Genomic DNA, 24,211 nt, shown 5'->3' on the forward strand with positions numbered 1-24,211 from the left:
GAGCTTGGCAAGGCAGTTACCTCATCGGTAAAAAGAGATGCCAAGGCGCCTGGGTGGCTCAGTGGTTGAGCATCTGCCTTTGGCTCAGGTTGTTGTTTTATTTTTTAATAATAAATTTATTTTTTATTGGTGTTCAATTTGCCAACATACAGAATAACACCCAGTGCTCATCTGATCAAGTGCCCCCCTCAGTGCCCGTCACCCCTTTGGCTCAGGTTGTGATCCCAGGGTCCTGGGACTGAGTCCCACATAGGCTCCTCGCAGGGAGCCAGCTTCTCCCTCTGCCTCTCATGAATAAATAAATAAAATCTTAAAAAAAAAAAAAAGATGCCAGTTGACCTGCCTCATATGCAGTTTAAAAATTAAATGAAAAAAAATTAAATGAAATAAGTCATGTGAAATGCAATGCCTCGCATATAAATACTTACTACTATTTCTCAAAGGCAAATCGAGGACCAGATAGATGCCAACCCAATTGTCCCTCTTCGAGTAAGTCATTTCTTCCACTTGACCAAATCCAATAAGGTCTGACAAAGACAAGGGTAACCACGGGCACAACAAAACAATCTCTGAAGCCCGCGAACCATCCTGCAACTAAAACGAACAGAACCGCATAAACCAAGAGCTGTGACCTCTACCAAACACACGCCGCCGGTTACACTTATTAGCCAGGTCAACTATTAGCCACTTTGCAAACCAAAATGTCTACCTCCAGAAGTCCGCAACCTCGCCGGTCACGTGACGTATCCCGACCCTCGTTTTCCCGGCCATTGCGTCAGCCGGCTTAGGGCCGCCTTCCTGGAAACCGAGTCGTAAGCTGATTCGTTCCCGGGATTGATTGGCAGGTGGGTTGATCAATAAAGTTCCCGGGACTGTAAGGCTGGGCGGGGCTCTTTCCATCCGCGCGCGTCATTGGGCGGGGCTGTGCGGGTTGCTGTCTGTCGTGGCTCCGGGCAGGTGCCGCGGAGCGTCTGTGGGAGCAGGTAAGCGCGGGCTCCGGGCGGTGGGCTGTGAGGGAGGAGTCAGGGACGGCGACCCTCGGGAGAAGCAGAAGGGCCTCCGAGAGTTTTGCGACGCCGCTGGAGCGGCCGGGTCGGGCCTGAAAGCGGGGCCGCCGCAGCGGGCTCCGGGGGCCCGGCCCCACGAGGCCTCTAGAGCCGGGAGCGCCGGGGACGGAGTGGCCTCGGGTGGCCTTGCCGAGGACCTAGACTTCGCGAGGATCACGATTGCCATTGACTACGCGCCCAAAGCTGTGGTTTTCTCTCCCCCGGTTTTAATCTCCTAGGGACCGACGAGGAGGTGGGGTGGGTGGTGCAAGGGTGGTCTAGATGCGTGGAATTCCCTCTGAGCCATTTCCTAAATTTTTAAAACTAGTGAAGTAGCTGACGCTGGTTCAGGTTCATCTGGAAGCACTTTCTGTGCCCCATCATGTTCAGCTGTTACTTCCAAAAGAGCCTGCATTTTCCCGTGTGCTTTAAGTTCACTTAACTATTCGCTGTTAAAGGATCATACCTAATCCTGAAATACTTATTTAGCAGTGGTTGTACTAGATGTTGAGGATGTACCCCTGATGGGAAGATGGACATTGAACAAGCAGTCCGATGCGTGTGGAAGGTATGAAGGAAGACGCCTGGAGCTACGAGAATAAAAATAGGATCTCGTCAAGAAGGAGAGAGAAAGCTTCCTTAAATAGGTCTCTTTGGAATTGATCTATCACAATTGAGGAATTCTAGGGAATGGGAAAAAGTGGAGTGGGGTAGACAGCTTACTTGGCAAATGAAGAGCACGTTGAAAGATCTGTGGCTAGAGCCTTAAACCCAAAGGCCAATGTGATTAAAGGTACTCAAGACCTTTATAGCCTCTGCTGGGAAGTGGACTCTGAGGACCATCCTTTATCCCAACCTTCCAGTGCATATACAATACAGACAGCCTTCCAGTATATATTGAACAAATGAATTTGTGATGGTGACATGGCTTTTAAGAGTCCTTGCCTCTGTAGGGCTTATTGTCAATATATTGGATCCTTATGTCATACGTTTCGCAGTTCTTTCTGTATGACTGTCACTCTGTTGAGGGCATAGCCTCATTCATATTGGTTCCCAGCACAATGTGCATTTATAGATGTTGAATGAATAAGCAAAATGGGACATTTATGTGTCTTTTGGAATACAGCTGATTTACCTCAGCCCGTTTAGAGGAGGAGCAATGAAAATTTTGAAACTGCTGTGATGTTGCTCAGTCAGAATTGGCACTGTATATTTATTTTTGCCACCGTTAAGACTCATTGAGTTCCACGATGAGAAGGGACGAGGAGGAATGTGGTGTGGCAAAGTTTCTAAAAATCCTAGCCTTGGCTCCTTATGGATATAAAAGTCCTTATCTGTGGGAGTTTTAGTTCTCTCTTTGTCTCTTTCAGCCAGTTTTACCATCTTTTTGCCCGAAGGGCTTTATTGGAGTAATGAGTTGATTGAATTGTGAATAAATTGTTTGAAATTGTGGTTAAGGATAAATCTGAATCAGAGTCCCTTGTTCACTATGTACGTCTTTATCTTCCTTAGAAGAAGGGGGGAAAAACATGGCACTAAGTGACTTAAAGTAATAGCATCCATCCATGTTCCTTTAGGGCTTTCCACTTTACGGATTGCTTCCAAATATTGGATAGATTTTGAGTCTCACAACACCTGGGCAGAGTAGATACTACTTTTTTACCAAAAGAAACATATTGGGGACAAAGTCACTTATTTAAGGTTAGAGTTGGGTCTAGAATTCTAGAGACTAATGTCAGCCAGATGGTTCCCATTTTTCCAGATGCCGAGTGCTGCATGCCATGACAGCTCCATGCCAGTGATTGGGATCTTCCACCAAGGGCTGTTACTTTTCCACAACCTGCCTCTCAGGAAAATCATAATAGATGAGAAAGGGCTTTGAAATTGTCAAGTTGTTTTCTAATTTTTCTCTCTTCCGATTCCCTTTCTCTTTTACTGATTCTGAGCTCTACCTCCTTTTTTTTTTTTTTTTTTTTTTTTTAATGATAGTCACACAGAGAGAGAGAGAGAGAGAGGCAGAGGCAGAGACATAGGCAGAGGGAGAAGCAGGCTCCATGCCAGGAGCCTGACGTGGGATTCGGTCCCGGGTCTCCAGGATCGCGCCCTGGCCCAAAGGCAGGCGCTAAACCGCTGCGCCACCTAGGGATCCCCTGAGCTCTACCTCCTTAGTGTGGCTGCAACATCCTCGCCCCCTAGGAATATAACTGGCAGTCTGCCAGTTGTTCTGGGGGTGCTTAGGCTAGGTGGAGGCAGGTATAATCTTACTTGCAGGCAGTTCCTTGTATAGCAAAGCCCCAGGTTCTCTGCTGTTGACAGCAGCCTCCCAAAGACAGGCCAAACCTAGAGACCCTGGCTTTAGGGATAATGGGACTTTGCATGATCCAGGCATGTAGATGAGCACAGAGCTGAAAGGGGCTTTAGAGTTCATCTTATAAGGACCTTTCCATTTGTTGGTGAAGTGAAGTAACTCCATTAAGCTTTTATAGCTAGGACTGGAACCCAGGTCTCCTGAACATCCCCCCCATCCCTAGTAGGCTTCTCTGCCGGACTGTAAACCATGAGGTTTTTATTCCCATTTCTTAATTCCTGGCCTAGGCCATGGCACAGAGGATGCATTACACATCTTCATATTTGGAATAAGTGAATACAGGAAGAAAATGCTCCTGCTCTACTTGATGTCTTGGTGTATTGAACCTATTGAGGTCGGCATGGGAAAGAAGAACATGTGGGGCTGTTGGCTGCTGTGTTGCAGCAAATTTTGCTTTGATGTTGATTTTAGCCTCAGATGTTACAACATAGAGGTTTTAGGATCAAACAGATAACCAGTGCCCTGCTTTGACTTGGCCTGTGGAGCCAGGAGTCTTGTGTAATACCTACTTATCTCTTAGTCGCAGTTCCTCTAATTTTCCTTCATTTTTCTCTGATTAGTTCCATAGGGCTACTTTCAAGATGGACTCGACCCTAACAGCAAGTGAAATCCGGCAGCGATTTATAGATTTCTTCAAGAGAAATGAGCACACTTATGTTCACTCATCTGCCACCATCCCATTGGATGATCCCACTTTGCTTTTTGCCAATGCGGGCATGAACCAGGTAAGGGTTTTTACCTTTTTCTTAAATTTTTTTTAATATCATATTTATTTTTTTAAGTAAGCTCTCTGCCCAAGGTGGAGTTTGAACTCAAGACCCCAAGATCAAGAGTCACATTCCCTACCTAGTGAGCCAGCCAGGTGCCCCTGGTTTGCGTTTTCTTCTAAGTAAAGAACTGTGTTTTATTAGTCATTGGCTAGGTTAATTTTGCTGAGCCATGAAGAGACCTATTAATTCCGCTTTCGTGATTCTCTTTCAACTCTTCATTATCCTTGTTTTTTTTTTTCTTTTTTCTCTTTCTTCCTTATTTTTTTTAAAAGATTTTATTTATTTATTTATTTGAGAGAGAGTGCACAGCAGAGGAGGCAAGGAGAAGGAGAAGCAGGGGTCCCAGGACCCTGGGATCATGACCTTAGCCAAAGGCAGGTGCTTAATGGACTGAACCAGCAAGGCATACCTCCCTCCCCTTGTTTTTTCCTTTATAAAATTAGTGAGTTCTTCAAGATTCTTTCAAAGCTCGCTCTTTCTTTCTTTCTTTCTTTCAATATTTATTTATTCATAGACACAGAGAGAGAGGGGCAGGGACACAGACAGAGGGAGAAGCAGGCTCCACGCAGGGAGCCCTATGTGGGACTCGATCCCGGGTCTCCAGGATCACACCCCAGGCTGCAGGTGGTGCCAAACCGCTGCGCCACCGGGGCTGCCCAAACCTCTGCTTTCATTTCCATTCTGAGCCATGCAGCTTTATTGACTTTAAAAATTTTGTTTTTAATTTTTTTTTTAAGATTTTATTTATTTATTCATAGAGACATAGCTAGAGAGAGAGGCAAAGACACAAGCAGAGGGAGAAGCAGGCTCCATGCAAGGAGCCCGACGTGGGACTGGATCCCGGGTCTCCAAGATCACGCCCTGGGCTGCAGGCGGTGCTAAACCGCTGCGCCACCGGGGCTGCCCTGTTTTTAATTTTTTTAAGATTTATTTATTTAGAAAGAGCATGCACATGTAAGGTTGTGGGGGTAGGAGGGGCAGAAGGAAAGGAGGGAAGAATTCAGGCTGACTCTTCCATTCAGCTCAAAGCCCCATGTGGGGCTCAATCCCATGACCCTGAGACCATGACTTGAGCCAAAATCAAGAGTCAGACGCCTAACAGACTCAGCCACCCAGGTGCCTCTATTGATTTTTTTTTTTTTTAAACTCTTAAAGCTACTGTCCCCAATACCAATTTGGATCTACTGCCGTAGAAACTTTATTAGTAGGATTTATGTTTGCGGCAGTTGAACTATAACAGATAACTTGAAAGTTTTGTTGTGATATTGAAAACTGTTTTGTCAGGCTGACTATGGACTGGAAGTGGATTCAGGTTACATAGTCCCTTCAGGGTTTTCCTTTGGTGGTTCTCTTGGAGCCCCGCTTAGCCTAGTGAACCCACTGGCTCTTAGAATGTGGCTCACTTTGCACTAAGTGATAAGTTGACATTTTCTTTTCTTTCCTGGCATAGAAAATTAGAGGCAGTGGGGGGAACATTTTCCATCTTTTGTAATAACTGTGAAATCATACATATGTTTTCCGTGATATGTATAAGTCCTTTGTATAAACCTGGAATAGGGGGCACTAATTTTATGTGGACTTGGAAGGTGATGGGTTTTCTGGAACACTGGAAAAGTTCTATTCTAGTGAGGCATTCCTAGGCATGGGTTTTGTCTTCTCCCACATGGGCCGACTAGGTAGGAGAACCGTGGGAGTCCAATGTTCTAATGTACTCTGAATAATAGTAATTATTAGACTGTTGTATGTAGCGCTTACTATGATGGCTAGGCACTCTTCTATGTCCTGTACGTATGCTGACTCATTTCATCCTCACTCTGTACTGAAGCACTGACAGCTCAAGTAAACTGCCCAACCTGATATAGCTGGTGAATGCTGGAGTGTGGTTTTGAACCCCAGGTAGTCGTTTGCTTAACTTTTGTGCTATACTGCCTCTTAATCAGAAATACCTTGATGGGGTTTTGCTTCCCCCCCCTTTTTTAAAAACATTTTTAAATAGTATTTATTAGGCATCTGCGCTTTTTTAGGTACTATGCCAGGTGCTAGCTACACAAAGATAAGCAGTAGAGTTTTTGCTTTTAAAGAGTTCATGGTCTAGTTCATAACTGTCCAATAGAGGGCACCCTGGGTGGCTCAGCAGCTTAGCGCCGCCTTCAGCCCAGGCCTGATCCTGGAGACCTGGGATCGAGTCCCAAGTCTGGCTCCCTGCATGGAGCCTGCTTCTCCCTCTGCCTGTGTCTCTGCCTCTTTCTTGCGCGCGCGCACTCTCTCTCTCTCTCTTTCTTTCTTTCTGTTTCTCATGAATAAATAAATAAAATCTTTAAAGGAAAAAGAAAGAATTGTCCAATGGAACTTTCTACGGTGATAGTAATGTTCTATAGCTGGGTTGCCCAATATGGCAGCTACCAGCCATGTATGGTTTTTTTTTTTTCCTTTTTTAGATTTTAAAAATTAATTAATTTTTTAAAGTAATCTCTACACTTGGTGTGGGACTCGAACTTACAACCCCCAGATCAGAGTTGCATGCTTCACCAATTGAGCCAGCTAGGCGCACCCCAACCCCATGCATGATTATTGAGCTGGTGTGACTGAGGAACTGAATTTTTTGTTTTTAAATATTTTTAATTAATTACTAACAATTTCATTTTAATTAATTTTACAAATCACGAGTGACTAGTGGTTACCAAATTGGACAGGTCTAGTGGGAAAATAAAGCAAAGTTACATAACAATGATACATCAAAGTGTAAGTTGATAAATCCTGAGAGCAAAATAATACCTTCTTTCTACAAGTCATTTGCAAAGTTGTGCTGATTTTACTCCCTTAATAGGTCTCAGTTTCTTTTCTTCCTTATCACCTTTACCATGAAGCCACTACATCAGTTTTTAAAAAAATTTTTTTTTAAGATTTTATTTATTTATGAGAGACACAGAGAGAGGGAGAGAGAGAGGCAGAGACACAGGCAGAGGGAGAAACAGGCTCCATGCAAGGTGCCCGACGCAGGACTCGATCCCGGGACTCCAGGATCATGCCCTGGGCCGAAGGCAGGCGCCGAACCACTGAGCTACCCGGGGATCCCCCTAAAAATTATTTTATTTTCTTTTTAAGTCAACTCTAAGCTCAACTGGGGCTTGAACCTCATGACCACAAGATCAAGAGTCACTTGTTCTACCGACTGAGCCAGCCAGGCACCCCCAACATATCACTTTTATTTTTTTTTTTTTTCAATTTTTTTCCTATTTATTTATTTATTTATTTATTTATTTATTTATTTATTTATGATAGTCACAGAGAGAGAGAGAGAGAGGGGCAGAGACACAGGCAGAGGGAGAAGCAGGCTCCATGCACCGGGAGCCCGATGTGGGATTCGATCCTGGGTCTCCAGGATCGCGCCCTGGGTCAAAGGCAGGCGCCAAACCGCTGCACCACCCAGGGATCCCATCACTTTTATTAATTAATTAATTTATTATTATTATTTTTTTAAGATTTTTATTTGTTCATTCATGAGAGACAGAGAGGGCGGGGAGGGGGGGCAGAGACAGAAGGAGAAGCGGGTTCCATGCAGGGAGCCTGATGCAGGACTTGATCCTGGGACTCCAGGATCACGCCCTGGGCCGTAGGCAGGCACTAAATCGCTGAGCCACCCAGGGATCCCCCACATATCACTTTGAGAATAAGTTCTTCCAGAAAGGTGTTCTAAGCCCCGACCACCAGAGACTTATGAGGTAGCGTGAGTTTCACTACATCAACCTCTGGCTGTTAGCACAGATCCAGCAGGCCTTCCCCTTGTATAGGTGGTGTTACTGGCAGTGGTGGGGACTGTGAGAGAACTAGGACCAGGGAGAAGCTGCTCCAAGATAGGCTGCCTCTGCTGTGGCTCCATCAGGCCGCCTACCTCCCAAGTTTCTGTATTCCAGGCTAATTAAATCACAAACCGAACAGTTTATGTGTGGTCTCTTCCTGCCAGCATGTGACCACCTGATAGATCTGCATCTCCTTAAAAGTTGAAATGTTCCCTTTCTTTTTTAGTTCAAACCCATCTTTCTGAATACTATTGACCCATCTCACCCTATGGCAAAGCTGAGCAGAGCTGCCAATACCCAGAAATGCATCCGGGCTGGGGGCAAACACAATGATCTAGATGACGTTGGCAAGGATGTCTATCATCACACCTTCTTTGAGATGTTGGGCTCCTGGTCTTTTGGAGATTACTTCAAGGTAAGCTCAAAGAGAAGATTCCTTTGGGGTTTTGAGCAAAATGATCCTCTCCATTGAAGGATATGGATTCCAGTTTTGCTTGTTATAAAATAGGAAGTATCATCATCTAGGAGATTCAGGAAAGAAGGATATTTATTAATACTAAGACTTCCTGAAAGTAGTACCTTTCATTTGATGTTTTCAGGTTACGTTTTGGAGGTCTTGTATAAATTGATCCTGAATTTATTTGGCTGTGTTGATAGTGAAAATGTTGCAGTTTTATATTTGTGTTCCTAGGATCTGGGCGTTTCCTACTCATACTAAATAGATTTTGGCTTGGCCACATTCCATGTTCTTTCTTTTTTTGTCTTATTATAGGAATTGGCATGTAAGATGGCTCTGGAGCTTCTCACCCAAGAGTTTGGTATTCCAGTTGAGAGACTTTATGTTACTTACTTTGGTGGGGATGAAGCAGCTGGTTTAGAACCAGACCTGGAGTGCAAACAGATCTGGCAAAACTTAGGGTAAGAATGTATCTCACATGTTGAGTGTGGAGGAATAAAGGGATTTCTAACTTGGTGCCATAGTGGGGTATTAGAGTTTGGAGTGCATTGCCATTTCTTGTTTTGGGCTATACATTTTGAGATGGAGGTGGAAGTGACTGGGTGCAATATCCTTTAGTGCATTATTTGCCTTTATTTTATTTTTTTAAGATCCATTTATTTGAGAAAGAGACAGAGTGTGAGTAAGGGGAGAGGCAGAGGGAGAGGGGGAAAGAGAATCCCAAGCAGACTCCATGATGAGCAAGGAGCAGGAAGGGGGCATGACCCTGAGATCATGACCTGAGCCAAAGGCAGATGCTTAACTGACTGAGCCGCCTAGGTGCCCTACTCATTTTCTTATTCTTTTCACTCTTAGAAAAGCATAGCTTTTTACCACACTTAGCACAGTTTCTCAGTTTCATTCATTCATGTATTAATTAATTACTTTTACTCCAGGAATATTATTCCAGTCCAGCTTCCCCTGGTACCTGGTCTGAAACCCCTACTTGGTTAGATTCTGTGGTCTACATGTACTTGGACATTTTGGGCAGTAATGCATGTGAACCTTAAATAGTACTCTTGGCATAGGAATCCTGTTTTGCTTGGCTTGTGTATATCTGGACTCTGTTTATCCAGTATGCTCAATCTCTTTTGAGTGTTGTATTACCTAACAGTTCTCAGCAGAGTCCAATATTTTTAAAAATAATTTTGATCTTACTAAATTCCTTTTGGTATCATTTTAAGGTGAAACACTGGACTAAATTGGGGCATAGAGAAGTGACTTGAAATACTCAGTAGGTGTTTTAATGCTTATACTGTTTCCATTTTTAAATGTTTTATTTTTTTTTTAAGATTTTATTTATTTTTCATGAGAGACACAGAGAGAGAGAAAGGCAAAGACACAGGCAGAGGGAGAAGCAGGCTCCACTCAGAGAGCCTGACGTGGGACTCAGTCCCGGGTCCCCAGGATCACACCCTGGGCTATAGGCAGCACTAAACCCCTGTGCCACCAGGGCTTCCCTGTTTCCATTTTTAAAATTAAAGAACATTTGCAAAGAAAGTGCTTAAATTGTGGTCCTATTGAGCATAGGTGTTTTCATTTTTATGTGTTTTCTAGGCTCAATCCCTATCTTTGCCCATTTTTATTTAGTTTAAGAATGTAGCCCCTTATGTATATTTCGTGTTCTATTATAGTCATAGCTTAGTCATTTTTTAACTTTTAATCTATCTTTTTAAAAGCTGGAAATGCATAAGAATCTCCTTTTGTGGTAGATGCAAGTCTGGGCAAGAATCTTGTCAATAGCTGTAACTGGGCTTGTCTTTCCTACCCTGTGCAGGCTGGATGACACCAAAATCCTCCCTGGCAACATGAAGGATAACTTCTGGGAGATGGGTGACACGGGCCCGTGTGGTCCCTGCAGTGAGATCCACTATGACCGGATTGGTGGCCGGGATGCTGCACACCTCGTCAACCAGGATGACCCCAATGTGCTGGAGATTTGGAACCTTGTGTTTATCCAGTATAACAGGTGGCCGTGGGGTCCTGAACTGTTCGTGCTAATAGCAGCACCTTAAGCCAAGTAGAGAAAGAGGAACTCAACGCAAGGCTGTCTTCTCATCCTCATCTTTGGGGACAGTGGAGTGGAGCTATAGAAGGCACTAAAGGCATCAGGGGATCTTGTGGACAATATTTAGATTTTATTTCTCAGGTTTTCCCTCTGATCTCTGGGACATGGTTGGATTTAATCTTTTGTTTTTATTATTTTTATTTTTAATTTTTTTATTTAATCTTTTGTAAATTACTTTTATTCCACATAGTACTCACTTCAAGACTATTCCTATGATGTCATTTTTGCGGTAATTTGGACTGTGATTTGATTCAATTTTTTTTTTTTTTAAGATTTTATTTATTTGACAGAGACAGTAGGTAGGAGAGAGAGGGAGAGAGAATCTGAAGCAGACTCTGGACTGAGCACAGAGCATGATGTGGGGCTCGATCCCACAACTGTGAGATAGTGACCTGAGTCCAAACCAAGTGTTGGACGCTTAACCAGTGGATCCCCCCAGGCATCCCTATGGACTGCAATTTTAAAGCTCATTAGCTTGAGGCTTGCCTCACTTTTTATTTATTTGAGGAAGAGAGAAAGAAAGTGAGAGGGAGACCACACAAGTCGTGGGGAGGGGCAGAGGGAGAGGGAGAAGCAGACTCCCAACTGATCAGGGAACCTGATGCAGGACTCTGCCCCAGGACCCTGAGACCATGACCTGGGCTGAAGGCAGATACTTAACCAGTGGAGCCACCCAGGCACCCCTTGCCTCACTCTGTAATAGGCCCCAGAGTATTACTTCCTTTTTCCCCTCCACTCCCCTCCCTCCCACCAAACCAGACAGGCAAATGGCAAATAGAGCCTGCAATCTGTGCTATATAAGTGAGTTTTAACCAGTGGGGAATGGTTAGCACCCAGAGTAATTTCAATTTCCTCCTTCTCTGGATCTTGCAGGGAAAGTGATGGCATTTTGAAGCCTCTTCCTAAGAAAAGCATTGACACAGGGATGGGCCTGGAGCGACTGGTGTCTGTACTGCAGAATAAGATGTCCAACTATGACACGGACCTTTTTGTTCCTTACTTTGAAGCCATTCAGAAGGTACTGGTCCTATTGTAAACATTGCAGACTTCTGTGGAGGTTTCTAGGTGGGACTCTTAGCAGTACAGTCAGAGATAACATAATATCTTTGCCAGCTAAGAGTACCTGTGACCATCTGTCACTTTAATTGTTAATAACCTCAGAGGTTCTAAGCACAAGTTGCTGTAGTTTGTTGAGTGCAGGGGCATGTCTAGAGGCTCTTTACCCCTGCTGTCTTTCTTGGTGTTAAAAGATCTGGCAAGAGGGTCATCCTTTCCCCTATGTTCACTCAGTCCTCTTGGAACCTCTAGAGCAAGGCCATGCCAGAAGGGCTACTTCCTAAAGAGCTTCCTCCTGGTTTTTATCTGTAGGGCACAGGTGCCCGGCCATACACTGGGAAAGTTGGTGCCGATGATGCTGATGGGATCGATATGGCCTATCGGGTACTGGCTGACCATGCCCGGACCATCACCGTGGCACTGGCCGATGGTGGCCGACCTGACAACACAGGACGGGGGTAAGTATATTTGTTACGCATGGCATGGTGTTAGGATTGCCACTGAGTTTATTGAGTCTCCATGGAATTTAAGGCCATTCTTTATTCTTTTATTTGTCTTAGGTAGTTGGAGGAATCCCTTTATTTATTTTTTTTTTAGGGATTAAGAGAGTTTTAGGTCGTGTTACAGAGTTGCCACTAAATTAAATCTTTGCTGCTAAGTACAAGATAGGATACAGATTGTATTTTAGGTTGTCCAGTAGGATATTGGCAAGGAGGGAAGGGGTAGATACTGATTAGCCCCAGGCAGTTTTATTACTGACGGGCAGTACCTGGGATTTGGGGCACCAGCCATCTGGGCTATACCTGCTTCCATCTCTGGATCAGCAGAATGTGGTAGAAAAACAAAGCAGAGTTATCTTTGATGCATATTTGTGGGTATATCTCTGAGTTTTCTGCTGGAATTAATGACCTCAGGGACACACGAAAAACAGTCTTAGGGTCAAAGAAAGTCTCTGAAAGAAAAAACTAGTCAGGGCAGCCCTGGTGGTGCAGCGGTTTAGTGCCGCCTGCAGCCCGGGGCATGATCCTGGAAACCCTGGATCGAGTCCCACGTCAGGCTCTCTTCATGGAGCCTGCTTCTCCCTCTGCCTGTGTCTCTGCCTCTCTCTCTCTCTCACTCTCTGTGTATGTGTCTCTATGAATAAATAAATAAAATCTTAAAAAAGAAAAAAGAAAAAAAAAACTAGTCATGTTGCTTTGGGTAGAATTCTAAAAGCCCCGAATTAGAATTACCAAATGCTTACCTTGGAAAGTTGCCTAGAGCAGATGGTTTTCTGCATGTTTCAGGTATGTGTTGAGACGGATTCTCCGCCGAGCTGTTCGATATTCCCATGAGAAACTCAATGCCAGCAGAGGGTTCTTTGCCACATTAGTAGATGTTGTCGTCCAGTCCTTGGTAGGTGTACCTCCCTGCTTAACTGTGTTCTGCTAATGCACAGAGCTTAGAGGGATGAAGTGGGAGTTAGCATACTGTTAATGAGAGTTTTGAGGGGGGTCACGGAATGGTCCCTGTCCTTATTGAGCCCACATCTCTGTTTCCCCTTTGCCAGGGAGATGCATTTCCTGAGCTGAAGAAAGACCCAGATATGGTAAAGGACATCATTAATGAAGAAGAAGTGCAGTTTCTCAAGACTCTCAGCAGAGGGCGCCGCATCTTGGATAGGAAAATTCAGAGCCTGGGAGACTGTAATACCATTCCTGGTAAGGACCCATTTTATTCCAGGCTGGTTCTTCTGTCCAGAAGAGGCAAACCCTTTTTCAAAAATGACTGGAGTCCTGTGTCTCCAAGGGCTAAGGCTTTTACTATAAAATTGGGTTTATCATAAAATTATAAAAGTAATACGTTATTGTGGCAAAGTGTTTAACACAGAAGTAAAAAATGAAAATTCTCTTTCCTAAACTCATTTTTCAGAGGTAACAGTTTTTACCTATTGTATAACTATTCAGGGCTTTTCTCTATTTGCATACACATGTATGTAGGGGCATATGTGTGTGTTTTCCAGCAAAAGGGGAACATATATACTATTCTGCAACTTGTCTTTCTTTTTTTTTTTTTTTTTATTAGACTGGAAAACTCCAAAAAAAAAATTTTTTTTTTGACTTTTTATTGCAGCATAAGGTACAAGGGGAAAGCATGATGAATTTCCACAAACTGAGTACACTCATGTTCAGATTAAGAAACAGAACTTTACCAGGAGACCACCTGTACTTCCTCCAGGTCAATTCTGAAGGATTTGATAGATTTTCTGACAAGTGAACAGAATCCATACTAACTTGCTTTGTCTCCAGTTCCTTCTGTCACTGCCAGCTTCCTTTGGAAAGGGCAGGGACTGTCGTGTCAATCTTACACAGTTCCCTTTGTGCTCCAGGGGACACTGCGTGGCTCCTCTATGACACCTATGGGTTTCCAGTGGATCTCACTGGACTGATTGCTGAAGAGAAAGGCATGGTGGTAGATATGGATGGATTTGAAGAGGAGAGGAAACTGGCCCAGGTAAAGAATTTGGGGAGTGAGCAAGAAACCCAGCACCAAACAAGGCAGGACTTGGCTACAAAGAACAAGAGTTTCCTTCCATTAAAGTCTTTGAAATTCTATTTTTCCCCAAGACCAGGGAGTGTCAAACGGGAGCACTTTCGCCTCAGGGGATATTTGTCAATAATGTGTGAGGATACTTTTTGGTTTCTACAGCTGAGGGTAGGATGCTACTAGCATCAAGTGGTTAGAAGTCCAGGAGGCTGCTCAATAACCTACATTGGACAGCCACCCAGAACAAAGAATTACCTGGCCCTAAATGTCAGTAGTGCTAAGATTGAAAAACTGTTCTAGAGCTTTATATTGGGCATAGTTTAGCAATTTGAATTAGAATTTCAGAATTATTTTTCCCACATTAGGGTAACTTCTGTTTATTTCTCTTACTGGCAGCTGAAATCACAGGGCAAAGGAGCTGGCGGGGAAGACCTCATTATGCTGGACATCTATGCTATTGAAGAGCTCCGGGAGAAGGGTCTGGAAGCAACAGAGGATTCCCCAAAGTATAATTACCATTCGGACTCCAGTGGGAGTTATAGTACGTCCCTATGTTACTGTGTGTACCTCTGTTGAGTCTCAAGATTAGGAACTTAGGGTATTTATCAGAGCCTCTCCTGCCTCTCCTGTAGTACTAGAGTCATGCTCTGCAATTTCATATACCCAGAGACCCATGGCAATTAATTTTTTAACTCTTTATTTGGGAATAATTATAGATTCATAGGACAGTCCCCATACTCTTTACCTAGTTTCCCCTAACTATAAAACCTTTCAGGAAACCGGGAAATGGGCAATGATACAATCATCAGTGGCTATTGAATTTTGCATCAAGGATAGCTGCATTCTAGGGGTCCCTGGCTGGTTCAGTTGGTAGATCATGTGACTTTTAATCTTGGGGTCTTGAGTTAAAGCCCTGCAGAAATTAATTAAATGAATAAATGAACGAATGGAATAGAATAGTGGCATTCTAAAGTTAAGCATCAAAAGAAAGAAACAGGCAATACATATTTTTACTTTTGTTCTGTCAGAGATCCCTAAATCTATCCAAGCAAGCCCATAAAATGAACAAATTCATTGTGAATTGACCTTGGGAGTAGGGAATTTATTACTACTTCTAAATACTTAACCAGATTTGCTGGGTTCCTGTTCAGTAGCTCAGAGATAGAGTGACTGGAACTGCCCCAGTGATGTGAAAGTTTCACCTGGAAAACCTCCCCGTCCCAAGCAAGCTATGACAGTTGGGTCACTCTACTGAGTGTTACATTCCCTGGTAATAAGCCCTTTTGTTGAGTCTAATGGTCTTGCTTGTAAAATAAAATTAGACAGTTAGAACCTAAGGACCAAAGAGAATCCAGCAAAAGACAAGAATGTGTGATGAAGTCATTGACTCTGTTTTTCCCCTTCTCTGCAGCATTTGAGAACGTAGTGGCCACAGTGGTGGCTCTGCGCAGGGATAAGATGTTCGTGGAAGAAGTGTCCACGGGCCAGGAGTGTGGAGTGGTGCTGGATAAGACCTGTTTCTATGCTGAGCAAGGAGGGCAGATCTATGATGAAGGCTACCTGGTGAAGGTTGAGGACAACAGTGAAGATGTGAGCCAACTGTTCATCCTTGCTGGCCAGGGATGGGGTATCCAGCTGAGGGCTGGGCCTGGACTGGGGTAGCTTTTCTGGCTCCTCACACTCCTGGCCTTGGGGAGCAGACATAACTGATCTTTTGGTGTGGTTCATTATTAGTGTTTCTGAGGCCAAGTGAGTTGCCTCTTGTACCACTGATTCAGTTGCCATTAAGTCCCTCTTAGCAGGATCTTTGCAGTCAGGTTGCATCAGTTGATCCTGGGTTCATCCAGGCTTTCCTCATGAAGAAGAAAAGGTAGCTCTCTGGAGAGCAGACTTCCTTGCAGAAGCCCCAGCCTCTAGCTCTGCCACTGTTGACTCTGATCTTAGATGAGTTACCTCATCTCATGGGCATCAGGTTCCTCCTGGTGGCTTTAAATTCTCTAAGATGCTCCTTAGCATCTGTGTATATATACACATATATTTGTGCACATATAAAGTGGTCTATATATTTAATGGTAAATAAGGTATGGTTAAACCTTAAAAATGAACATGTTATTTTACCAGGAAGAGTGAGTTTACTGGGAAATAGAGAATTGCAGTGTGGGACATGTAAGCTATGGCAAAACCATAGGCGAGTCCAACAAAGGAAGTAGAGGAACTGATATTTTATGGAGGAGGAGGAGGAGGAGGAAATTGGGAGGGGTTGTTTTAAAGGAAAGTCCATTGGAGAAAATCACAAGTTTGGGGTGATGATGGTTTCTTGTTGGCAGAGTTGGAGGAGTAATTGATTTCTCCTAGGAGATCCATCTGCATCTTATCTTGTTAGGGCCTGTACTTGATGGTTTGGTTCTATAATTGACAGTTCTTTCTGAAATGAACTACTGTTCCTGTTCCAGCCTCCGCTTCTAGCCACTGGGCTTCACTTTAGTGTGGTTGCTTTTTATTAGTTTTCAGTGGATAATGGTGTCTGTGTGCATTATACAATACATGTAATGGTATTAATAGTATAAAGTATGTATAATGGCATATACACACATTAGTACGGAAGGGCTTAGAAAATATGTAACATATATAAAGATATATATGTATGCGTGTATATATATATATATGTTGGATTTATTTACATATTGTTCTCCTGGACTGCTCTTAGAAAATGGAATTCACAGTGAAGAATGCTCAGGTGCGAGGAGGGTATGTGTTGCACATAGGCACCATCTATGGCAGTCTGAGAGTGGGGGACCAGGTCCGGCTGTTTATTGACGAGGTGAGTTGCATTATGCTGGTTGGCATTGGACCTGGTTAGTAATCATCTCCCTTTTTTAAAAAAAATTTAAATTTCAGCTTTATTGAGGTATAGTTGACATAAAATTCCAAAGTATTTCAAGTGTACGTCATGGTGACTTGATATACGTTATGAAAAGAACTCATCTTCTTTGGCTTTAAATTGGTCTGGTCCTTGTTGATCACTCTTCAGAGAAAAGATTATTACAAATCTGATGCAGGAGCACATTTTATGAGGGGTGCAGCTGTGAATTCTTAAATGTGTATGTTCTCAAATCATATGACCGTGATTGTATTTTATTTTTATTTTATTTATTTATTTTAAGTAATCTCTGCACCCAGTGTGGGGCTCAAATCCATAACCCCGAGATCAAGTCGACTGCTCCTCCAGCTCAGCTAGCCAGGCATCCCAAATGACAGTGACTTTAGTTGAGACTTACAGACTTGTTTCATGGATTGCCCTTCTCCAGATTAACCACAAATACTCCTTCAGGAGCCCAGAATCCTGTATTAAAAAATAGATCCTGTTTGTGTGACTGAGCTCCAAAATAACAGGAGCTTATTAAAACAAGGTAGAAATGTGTTTCTCATCTTGGAGTCCAAGCTGATACAGAGGCTCTGCCCCACAAAGGCATAGGGCCCAGTTTTTCCTTGCTTGTTTTTCTATCCTCATTGTTGCCCTTGATTTCATAGTCTAAGAAGGTAGCCACCGAATCCATTGGTAGGCCAGGCATTGGCAAACTTTTTGTAAAGTTTCAGATAGTTGATATTTTTGGTTTTGTGAGCCATAAAATCTCAGTCACAACTGTACACCTCTGATGTTGTGGCATAAAAGTGCCATAGATAATATATAAACACATGGGTGTAGCTGTCTTCAATAAACCTATTAATGAAGAAAGACAAAAAGCTAGATTTTGGCCCACAGGCCATAATCTGCCAACTCTTACTTCTTAGTCTAGGTAGTGGGAAAGAGGAAGGGGAGGGCAGGTTTCTTCCCGGTAATGGTATGCATCACATCTGCTCACCACCCATTGACCAGAATTTAGTCATATGGCCACAGTTAGTTGCAAGGGAAGCTGGGAAACGTAGCCCTTATTTCAGGCAGCCATGTATCCAATTAAAAATTCTAGTAGTGGGAAAGGAGAGAGCAGATATTAGGGGATGACGGCAGACCTTTCCACCAGCTGCCCCTGCTCTTCACAGCCCCGACGGAGGCCCATCATGAGCAACCACACAGCCACGCACATTCTGAACTTCGCCCTTCGCTCTGTGCTCGGAGAAGCTGACCAGAAAGGGTCCCTGGTTGCTCCTGACCGCCTTCGGTTTGACTTCACTGCCAAAGGAGCCATGTCCACCCAGCAGATCAAGAAGGCTGAAGAGATTGCTAATGGGATGATTGAGGCAGCCAAGGTAGGATTGTGCATCAGCTCTTGGGTCATGAGCCTTGCTTCTTCCTGTACCAGCGCTTTTCTTTGTGGAGCCTTCTCTGAAGTCCAGATGTTCTTCCTCTATTGGACCATACCCTGCTAAACACACAGATTTGTTTGAAGCAGTAATTCTCAACTGCACTGAGTGTAGGGGCAGTGGTATCCTGTGGAGGGGCCTTAGGGCCTCTGGGGAAGGGAGCAGAGGGAGGTCTGTGCTCTACCCTCTCCAGAGCTTTTCTGGTTTTATTTCACACAACTATAGTGCACCCATATGAGATTTGGTTCACAGTTTAGCAAAATAATTGGAAATTCCTATTTTGATCCCTTTGACTTTACTCATGGTGCCTTATTTCGGGAGGCTCAGGGCACATGATGGGCAGAGCTGGGATTAGAAACCAGAGTCCTGCCTACAAGACCATGCTTTCCCTGCCACTTCCTACTGCCTCTCCAGAGATCTTTTCCTATCTTTTTTCTGTCTTCTTTCCATGGCAGCCAGTCTACACCCAGGATTGTCCCCTGGCAGCAGCTAAAGCCATCCAGGGCCTACGGGCTGTGTTTGATGAAACCTATCCTGACCCTGTGCGAGTCGTCTCCATTGGGGTCCCAGTGTCCGAGCTGTTGGAAGACCCCTCTGGCCCTGCTGGCTCACTCACTTCTGTTGAGTTCTGTGGGGGAACGTGAGTAGAAGGGGAGCAGTGGATGGGACTGGCTTTTTGTTAATCTGGTGCTATCCTTGGAGGAAGTGAGTAATAGGCTAGACCCACGCTTACTTTTTTAAGGTTGAAATGAAGTTCTCAGAAATACACTTGCCAGATTGCATTCCCAAGAACCTTAGGATCCCGTGTTCCTGTCAGACCCCTTGGCGTCCGGCATTGACATTTGCTGGCTTTGTGATGAAATGTTCTTCCTAGGATGGAAAAAAGTATTGTCTTAACGTTTAGTTCACAGTTGCTTGCTCTTGTGTCCTGGGCTGATTCTGATAAGAAGGCCTGTGAATTCAGGCTTCAGGAAGGCCATGGAGCGCTCACCAAGCTCCTGAGCTGTTCCTAGCTCTTCTCCATTCTGGGGTCTTCACTTAGCTTCTTTTGCCAGCTTGAGCAGCATCTGGGGATTCACTCCATTGCCTCAGGGCCCCTGAGTCAGGCCCCACCGCACACCCAGCTCAGGTTGGGTTGCAAGAACTACTTGTTTCCAGCTGGAGTCCTCTGTAGCCCTTGGGGTCATTTTGGGATGGTGTGGTGGCCTGGAAAGTTCTTGCTTGCAAAGGAATCTCGTTGAGAAGAACATCCTTCAGGCCATGGTAGAGCCCATACAGGGCCTCCTGTGAGCTGCAGGCAGGCAGGGAACAGGTGCATGTATGAGGATGGCTAGGAACCTGGGACACCTCATTCCTCTGCCCAGCTGAATTTGGCCTTTACCTGAGCCCCACTCGGCCTTAATGCCTCTTCACTCTTTAGAGCATGGGAAGCTGCCTACAAAGCCTTTAATGCCACTGAAAGAATGACTGAAATTTAATGAGCATTTGAAATTCTCTGAGCAACTGGGGAATAAAACCTGTTTCTAGGATTATGAGATTTTAAAGGTAATCCTCGGATAGTGTCAGTAGTGGCAGGAACAGAAGAATATAGTTTCTGTTGCAAAGAGGACCAGAACTAGGAATGAATGTAGAGCCCACCAGCAGGAACATTGTGTTGGGTGTTAGGCACTTTGTTTGATCTCATCTGATTTTCACAGTAGTCCTGTGAGGGAGAATTAACTGCATTTTATACGTAAGAACACTGAAGCTCAGAAAGGTGGTGTCTCAGTGTAAGAGTGTTCTCAGTCCCAGCTAGGCTTTCTCTGACTTTCCTGGCCTGAGCCATACCCTGAAATCAAGTGAAGGGCCTCTTCCCGCTGTGCCCTTGTCGGGGCTTCCCTGGAACCTCAAAGACCTCAGGCTCTCACTATGGTCTCCCGGGTGTGGCAAGGAAGGACCAGGGTGCGTGGGCTTTCTTGTCACCGTGGACTTTGTCCTCTGCCACTCAGGCACCTGCAGAATTCCAGTCATGCGGGAGCTTTTGTGATCGTGAGTGAAGAAGCTATTGCCAAGGGTATCCGGAGGATCGTTGCTGTCACAGGGGCCGAAGCCCAGAAGGTGAGCGCCGCAGGCTGGTCTGTAGCTTATTTGAACAAGGCAGGGGGAGCACAGTCTGTGAAATCTGTAGTGTAGACGATTAAGTAGCTGCTACACACAGAATTGGAAGTAGGATGCTACCCCCAAACTGTCTGCCAGTGACCCCTACCTGGCAGAAAAGAACCACCACCTACATGACTTTTTTTTTTTAAGATTTTATTTACTTATTCATGAAAGAGAGAGAGGCAGAGGCATACCCAGAGGGAGAAGCAGGCTCCCTGTGGGGACCCCGATGTGAGAGTGTCTGAGCCAAAGGCAGACACTCAACTGGTAAGCCACCCAGGCGTCCTCGTATAGGACTACTTAGCTATACTGTGTTTAATCTTAAAAAAAAAAAAAAAAAAAAATTCTGCCATTTATTCCATAATATATCTGCTTCTAGGAGGGTAAGCTGTAATTCTGCTGTGGCTTCCAGTGCCCCCAGCACTGACTCACATCTCCCTGGGTGTACATGCCTAGTTTGAGACACATAGTGTACAGGGCTAGTTGCTCCGGGTTGGGGACTGCAGCTGGGGCCTGATATGTGCTGAAGCTTGAGGACTGGTCATTTTGTTGGGGTGAGAAGGGCTCCTGGCTCGGGAGTTGTTGGTTCTCCCCTGAGCCTGAGGCAGTGCAGCCTTCCTGCTGGTCAGGCTTGTGAGGAGGGCTAGGGCATGAGGCCACCAACGCTGGCTCCTTAAAGAATGAGAAACTTCTAGTATCCTGGGAGTTCCATAGCCTGCCATCAGTGCTTGCCCCAGTTTACAGCAGGAGTGAAGCTGAAAGTTACCTGACTGGGAGCTTACAACTCTGCCCCTCTCTAGGCCCTCAGGAAAGCGGAGAGCTTGAAGAACTCTCTCTCTGTCATGGAGGCCAAAGTGAAGGCCCAGACTGCGCCAAACAAGGACGTGCAGAGGGAGATCGCTGACCTTGGGGAGGTAGGGGTGGCCTCCCCCCTCAAGCCCTGCTCGGGGCCAGATGAGTCAGACACTCCCTGAACTCTCAGGTCCTGGTTCTCAGGGCAGTGGACCTTTGATCTCTTGTCTGGCAGCCTTGCAAAGGGGTCTTCATGGATCCGGGCCTGTGAGCTCCTGTAATCTACTTGCTGCCCCCACTGCCAGTGGCAGGGCCTGTTCAAAGCACCCGTGGGCATCAGTGTTGAGGGACTTGGGGGAATGGGTGCCCACTGTTGCCAGGCCTCCTCATCTCTGTTAATATGTGGAGGCTTCTTGTGAGCCCATCACAGGCTGTGTCCACTGCCTGGTAGGGACCAACTCTTATAGGAGCCCCAGCTCTCTTTGCCCCTTTCTCTCTTGCCCTACTTGGTACAACTCATATAGTTGCTCATAGGGTGACTGGTCTCTAGGCCAGTGGATACCTTTTTGTTTTATGTTTTCTCTTTCCTTCTGGATACTAGCCAGGGAAGACTTTGGTGTTCAAAGCCAGAAAGGTGGGGTGGACTTATGTCTCATCCTAGCTCCTTGTGGTCCAGATTCCAGTGGTATTCTGGTTCTGGTTCCAGGTCCTGGCCACTGCAGTCATCCCCCAGTGGCAGAAGGATGAATTCCGGGAGAATCTCAAATCTTTGAAGAAGATCATGGATGACTTAGACCGGGCTAGCAAAGCTGATGTCCAGAAGCGAGTGAGTCTTGCTGTACTGGTGGCTGGAAGGGAACACGGAGGATTCACCCAGCAGAGACTGTGTGGACAGCTGTCTGGGCCTTTGACCTGAAGCCTCTCTTGTGGATTTCCTTGCAGGTGTTGGAGAAAACAAAGCAACTCATTGACAGCAACCCCAACCAGCCCCTTGTCATCTTGGAGATGGAAAGCGGTGCCTCGGCCAAGGCAACTTGGGGGCTGGGACTCCCTGTGTTGCTTTATACCTGTCTACTACTTTGTCTCCTTTCTGGGTCTCAGCCCTCTGGTGGCTGAAGTGTGAGCTTTGTGGCTCTGAGTAGAGTGGATGCCTGAGGGCCTACTCTCTGGTTTGAGGTTAGGCTGAGCCATGGAGGAGGCTGGTGGCCTGAGAGCTACAGCTCCTGGAGATGTAAGACACACCTCAGAACCAGAGTGTGGGTGGGTCCTCTTCCACACAGACTCTTGGGACCAGTACCTGCTCTTAGAAGGGGGTGGACCGCAGGGGTGCTCTGAGAACTGAGCTTTGCAGACTCGCACCATGCAGAGCATGGCACCCCTTCCCCAGGCTGTGGCCTGACATCAGCTTTCCCCATAGGCCCTGAATGAAGCCTTGAAGCTCTTCAAGACGCATTCCCCTGAGACATCTGCCATGCTCTTCACAGTGGATAATGAAGCTGGCAGGATCACGTGTTTGTGTCAAGTCCCCCAGGTCAGAACACCTTGCAGCCCTGTACTAGTGGGAAGTGGTATTTATAGCTTTTCTGAGGAAGCTTGGTTCTTCGAGTTGTTTGCCCAAGACCCTTGTTTGCATGTGCAGCCAGTTAGAAACAGCCATTCTTCTGGCCTCCTGTTTGTCACCTCCTCCAGCACCCCTACCCTCAGGCCCTCTCCTTGGGGGGGATGTGTTTAATCATGCTGAAGCCCAGCTTGCCGGTGCCTGCCCTGGGCTGTAGTACCAGCTGGAGGATCTGTCTCAACCCTGGTGGCAGCACCCAGGAGGGCAGGAGTGGGCCTTTAAGCTCCTCCATACTTTTCCTTTTCCACCCCTGTCCATGTCTTCCTCAGTCTCGTCTTCTGTCCTGACTCCCATGTCCCCTTTCTTTCTTCCAGAATGCAGCCAACCGGGGCCTGAAAGCCAGTGAGTGGGTGCAGCAGGTGTCAGGGCTGATGGACGGCAAAGGTGGTGGCAAAGATGTGTCTGCTCAGGCCACAGGCAAGAATGTGGGCTGCCTGCAGGAGGCACTGCAGCTGGCTACCTCCTTTGCCCAGCTCCACCTGGGAGATGTGAAGAACTGAAGGGTAGGGGCAGCTTCTACTGGGAAGCATCCTTCACTTACCCAATGCATCCGTCCAGCCAGCTCTCCACCTGCCATGAGGACATTTGGATCTTGGGACCTTTAAACAGCCCTGTCTGTCCTAACCCAGCAGTAACTGGAACTCACGCACCTGGGAGCTAGCCTGTGACTCATTGCTCACGTTACATTTCTGCCCTGAGCCCTCCCTACATACCAGCACCATGTCTAAAACCACTACCCCAGGATTGCTATTTATCATGACAATGCTCGTGTCTGTAGATAAGAGTTCTTTTAGGCCTCTCTGCTGCAGAGAATAAAAGGACTATGTGCAATACTCAATGATGCTATGTGATCTCTTAACCCCCCACCTCTCATAGGAGCCCCCTGTGTAATAGCCTATGGCCCCAACTGGCTTCTGGTTGTGGTCCTCATCGAGTCCAGCTCAACTCCTGAACTTTGGGAATGGCCTCTGGATTACCTGAAGACATTGGTGAAGGTGGCCCATAGGATGGGGAGTTGAGTGGGTGAGATGGAGAGAGTCATTAGTCATTCAATAGAAGATGGGCCATGGGGTTACTGGAAGCACTTTATAGGAGAAGCTCTCCCATTCTTAGGCCTGTGTCCCTCTTCCTCTCCTTTTTGATGTTGAGCAGTCAGGTGTGAGATCAGAGGTGTTCTTAGGGTGCATTAGGTGACTACCCCTTTCCCTTTGACCCATCATTGCTGGTTCC

General features: G+C 45.6%; 1 protein-coding gene across 3 annotated transcripts; it reads left to right on the forward strand.

Moving 5' to 3' along the window:
• The first annotated feature begins 472 nt into the window (after nucleotides 1–472).
• AARS1 (alanyl-tRNA synthetase 1) lies at nucleotides 473–23,819 on the forward strand. Of its 3 annotated transcripts, none has more exons than XM_077890316.1 (21): nucleotides 473–845; nucleotides 3,975–4,139; nucleotides 8,211–8,399; nucleotides 8,757–8,902; nucleotides 10,258–10,449; nucleotides 11,422–11,566; nucleotides 11,917–12,062; nucleotides 12,891–12,999; nucleotides 13,154–13,304; nucleotides 13,973–14,097; nucleotides 14,527–14,671; nucleotides 15,542–15,720; nucleotides 16,838–16,951; nucleotides 18,172–18,378; nucleotides 18,888–19,072; nucleotides 20,421–20,529; nucleotides 21,372–21,485; nucleotides 22,070–22,189; nucleotides 22,306–22,392; nucleotides 22,781–22,894; nucleotides 23,296–23,819. In XM_077890316.1, exons 2-21 carry the CDS (start codon nucleotides 3,996–3,998, stop codon nucleotides 23,479–23,481), a joined length of 2,907 nt encoding a protein of 968 aa, XP_077746442.1. In that variant the 5' UTR covers nucleotides 473–845; nucleotides 3,975–3,995; the 3' UTR covers nucleotides 23,482–23,819. The 3 variants fall into 3 exon arrangements, with proteins under 3 accessions (XP_077746442.1, XP_077746431.1, XP_077746421.1); XM_077890305.1 differs by lacking the exon at nucleotides 473–845 and adding an exon at nucleotides 868–983; XM_077890295.1 differs by lacking the exons at nucleotides 473–845; nucleotides 16,838–16,951.
• Nucleotides 23,820–24,211: the final 392 nt, after the last annotated feature.

This window comes from Canis aureus, chromosome 3 (genome assembly GCF_053574225.1).
Source record: "Canis aureus isolate CA01 chromosome 3, VMU_Caureus_v.1.0, whole genome shotgun sequence".
In the NCBI taxonomy this organism is placed as follows: domain Eukaryota; kingdom Metazoa; phylum Chordata; class Mammalia; order Carnivora; family Canidae; genus Canis; species Canis aureus.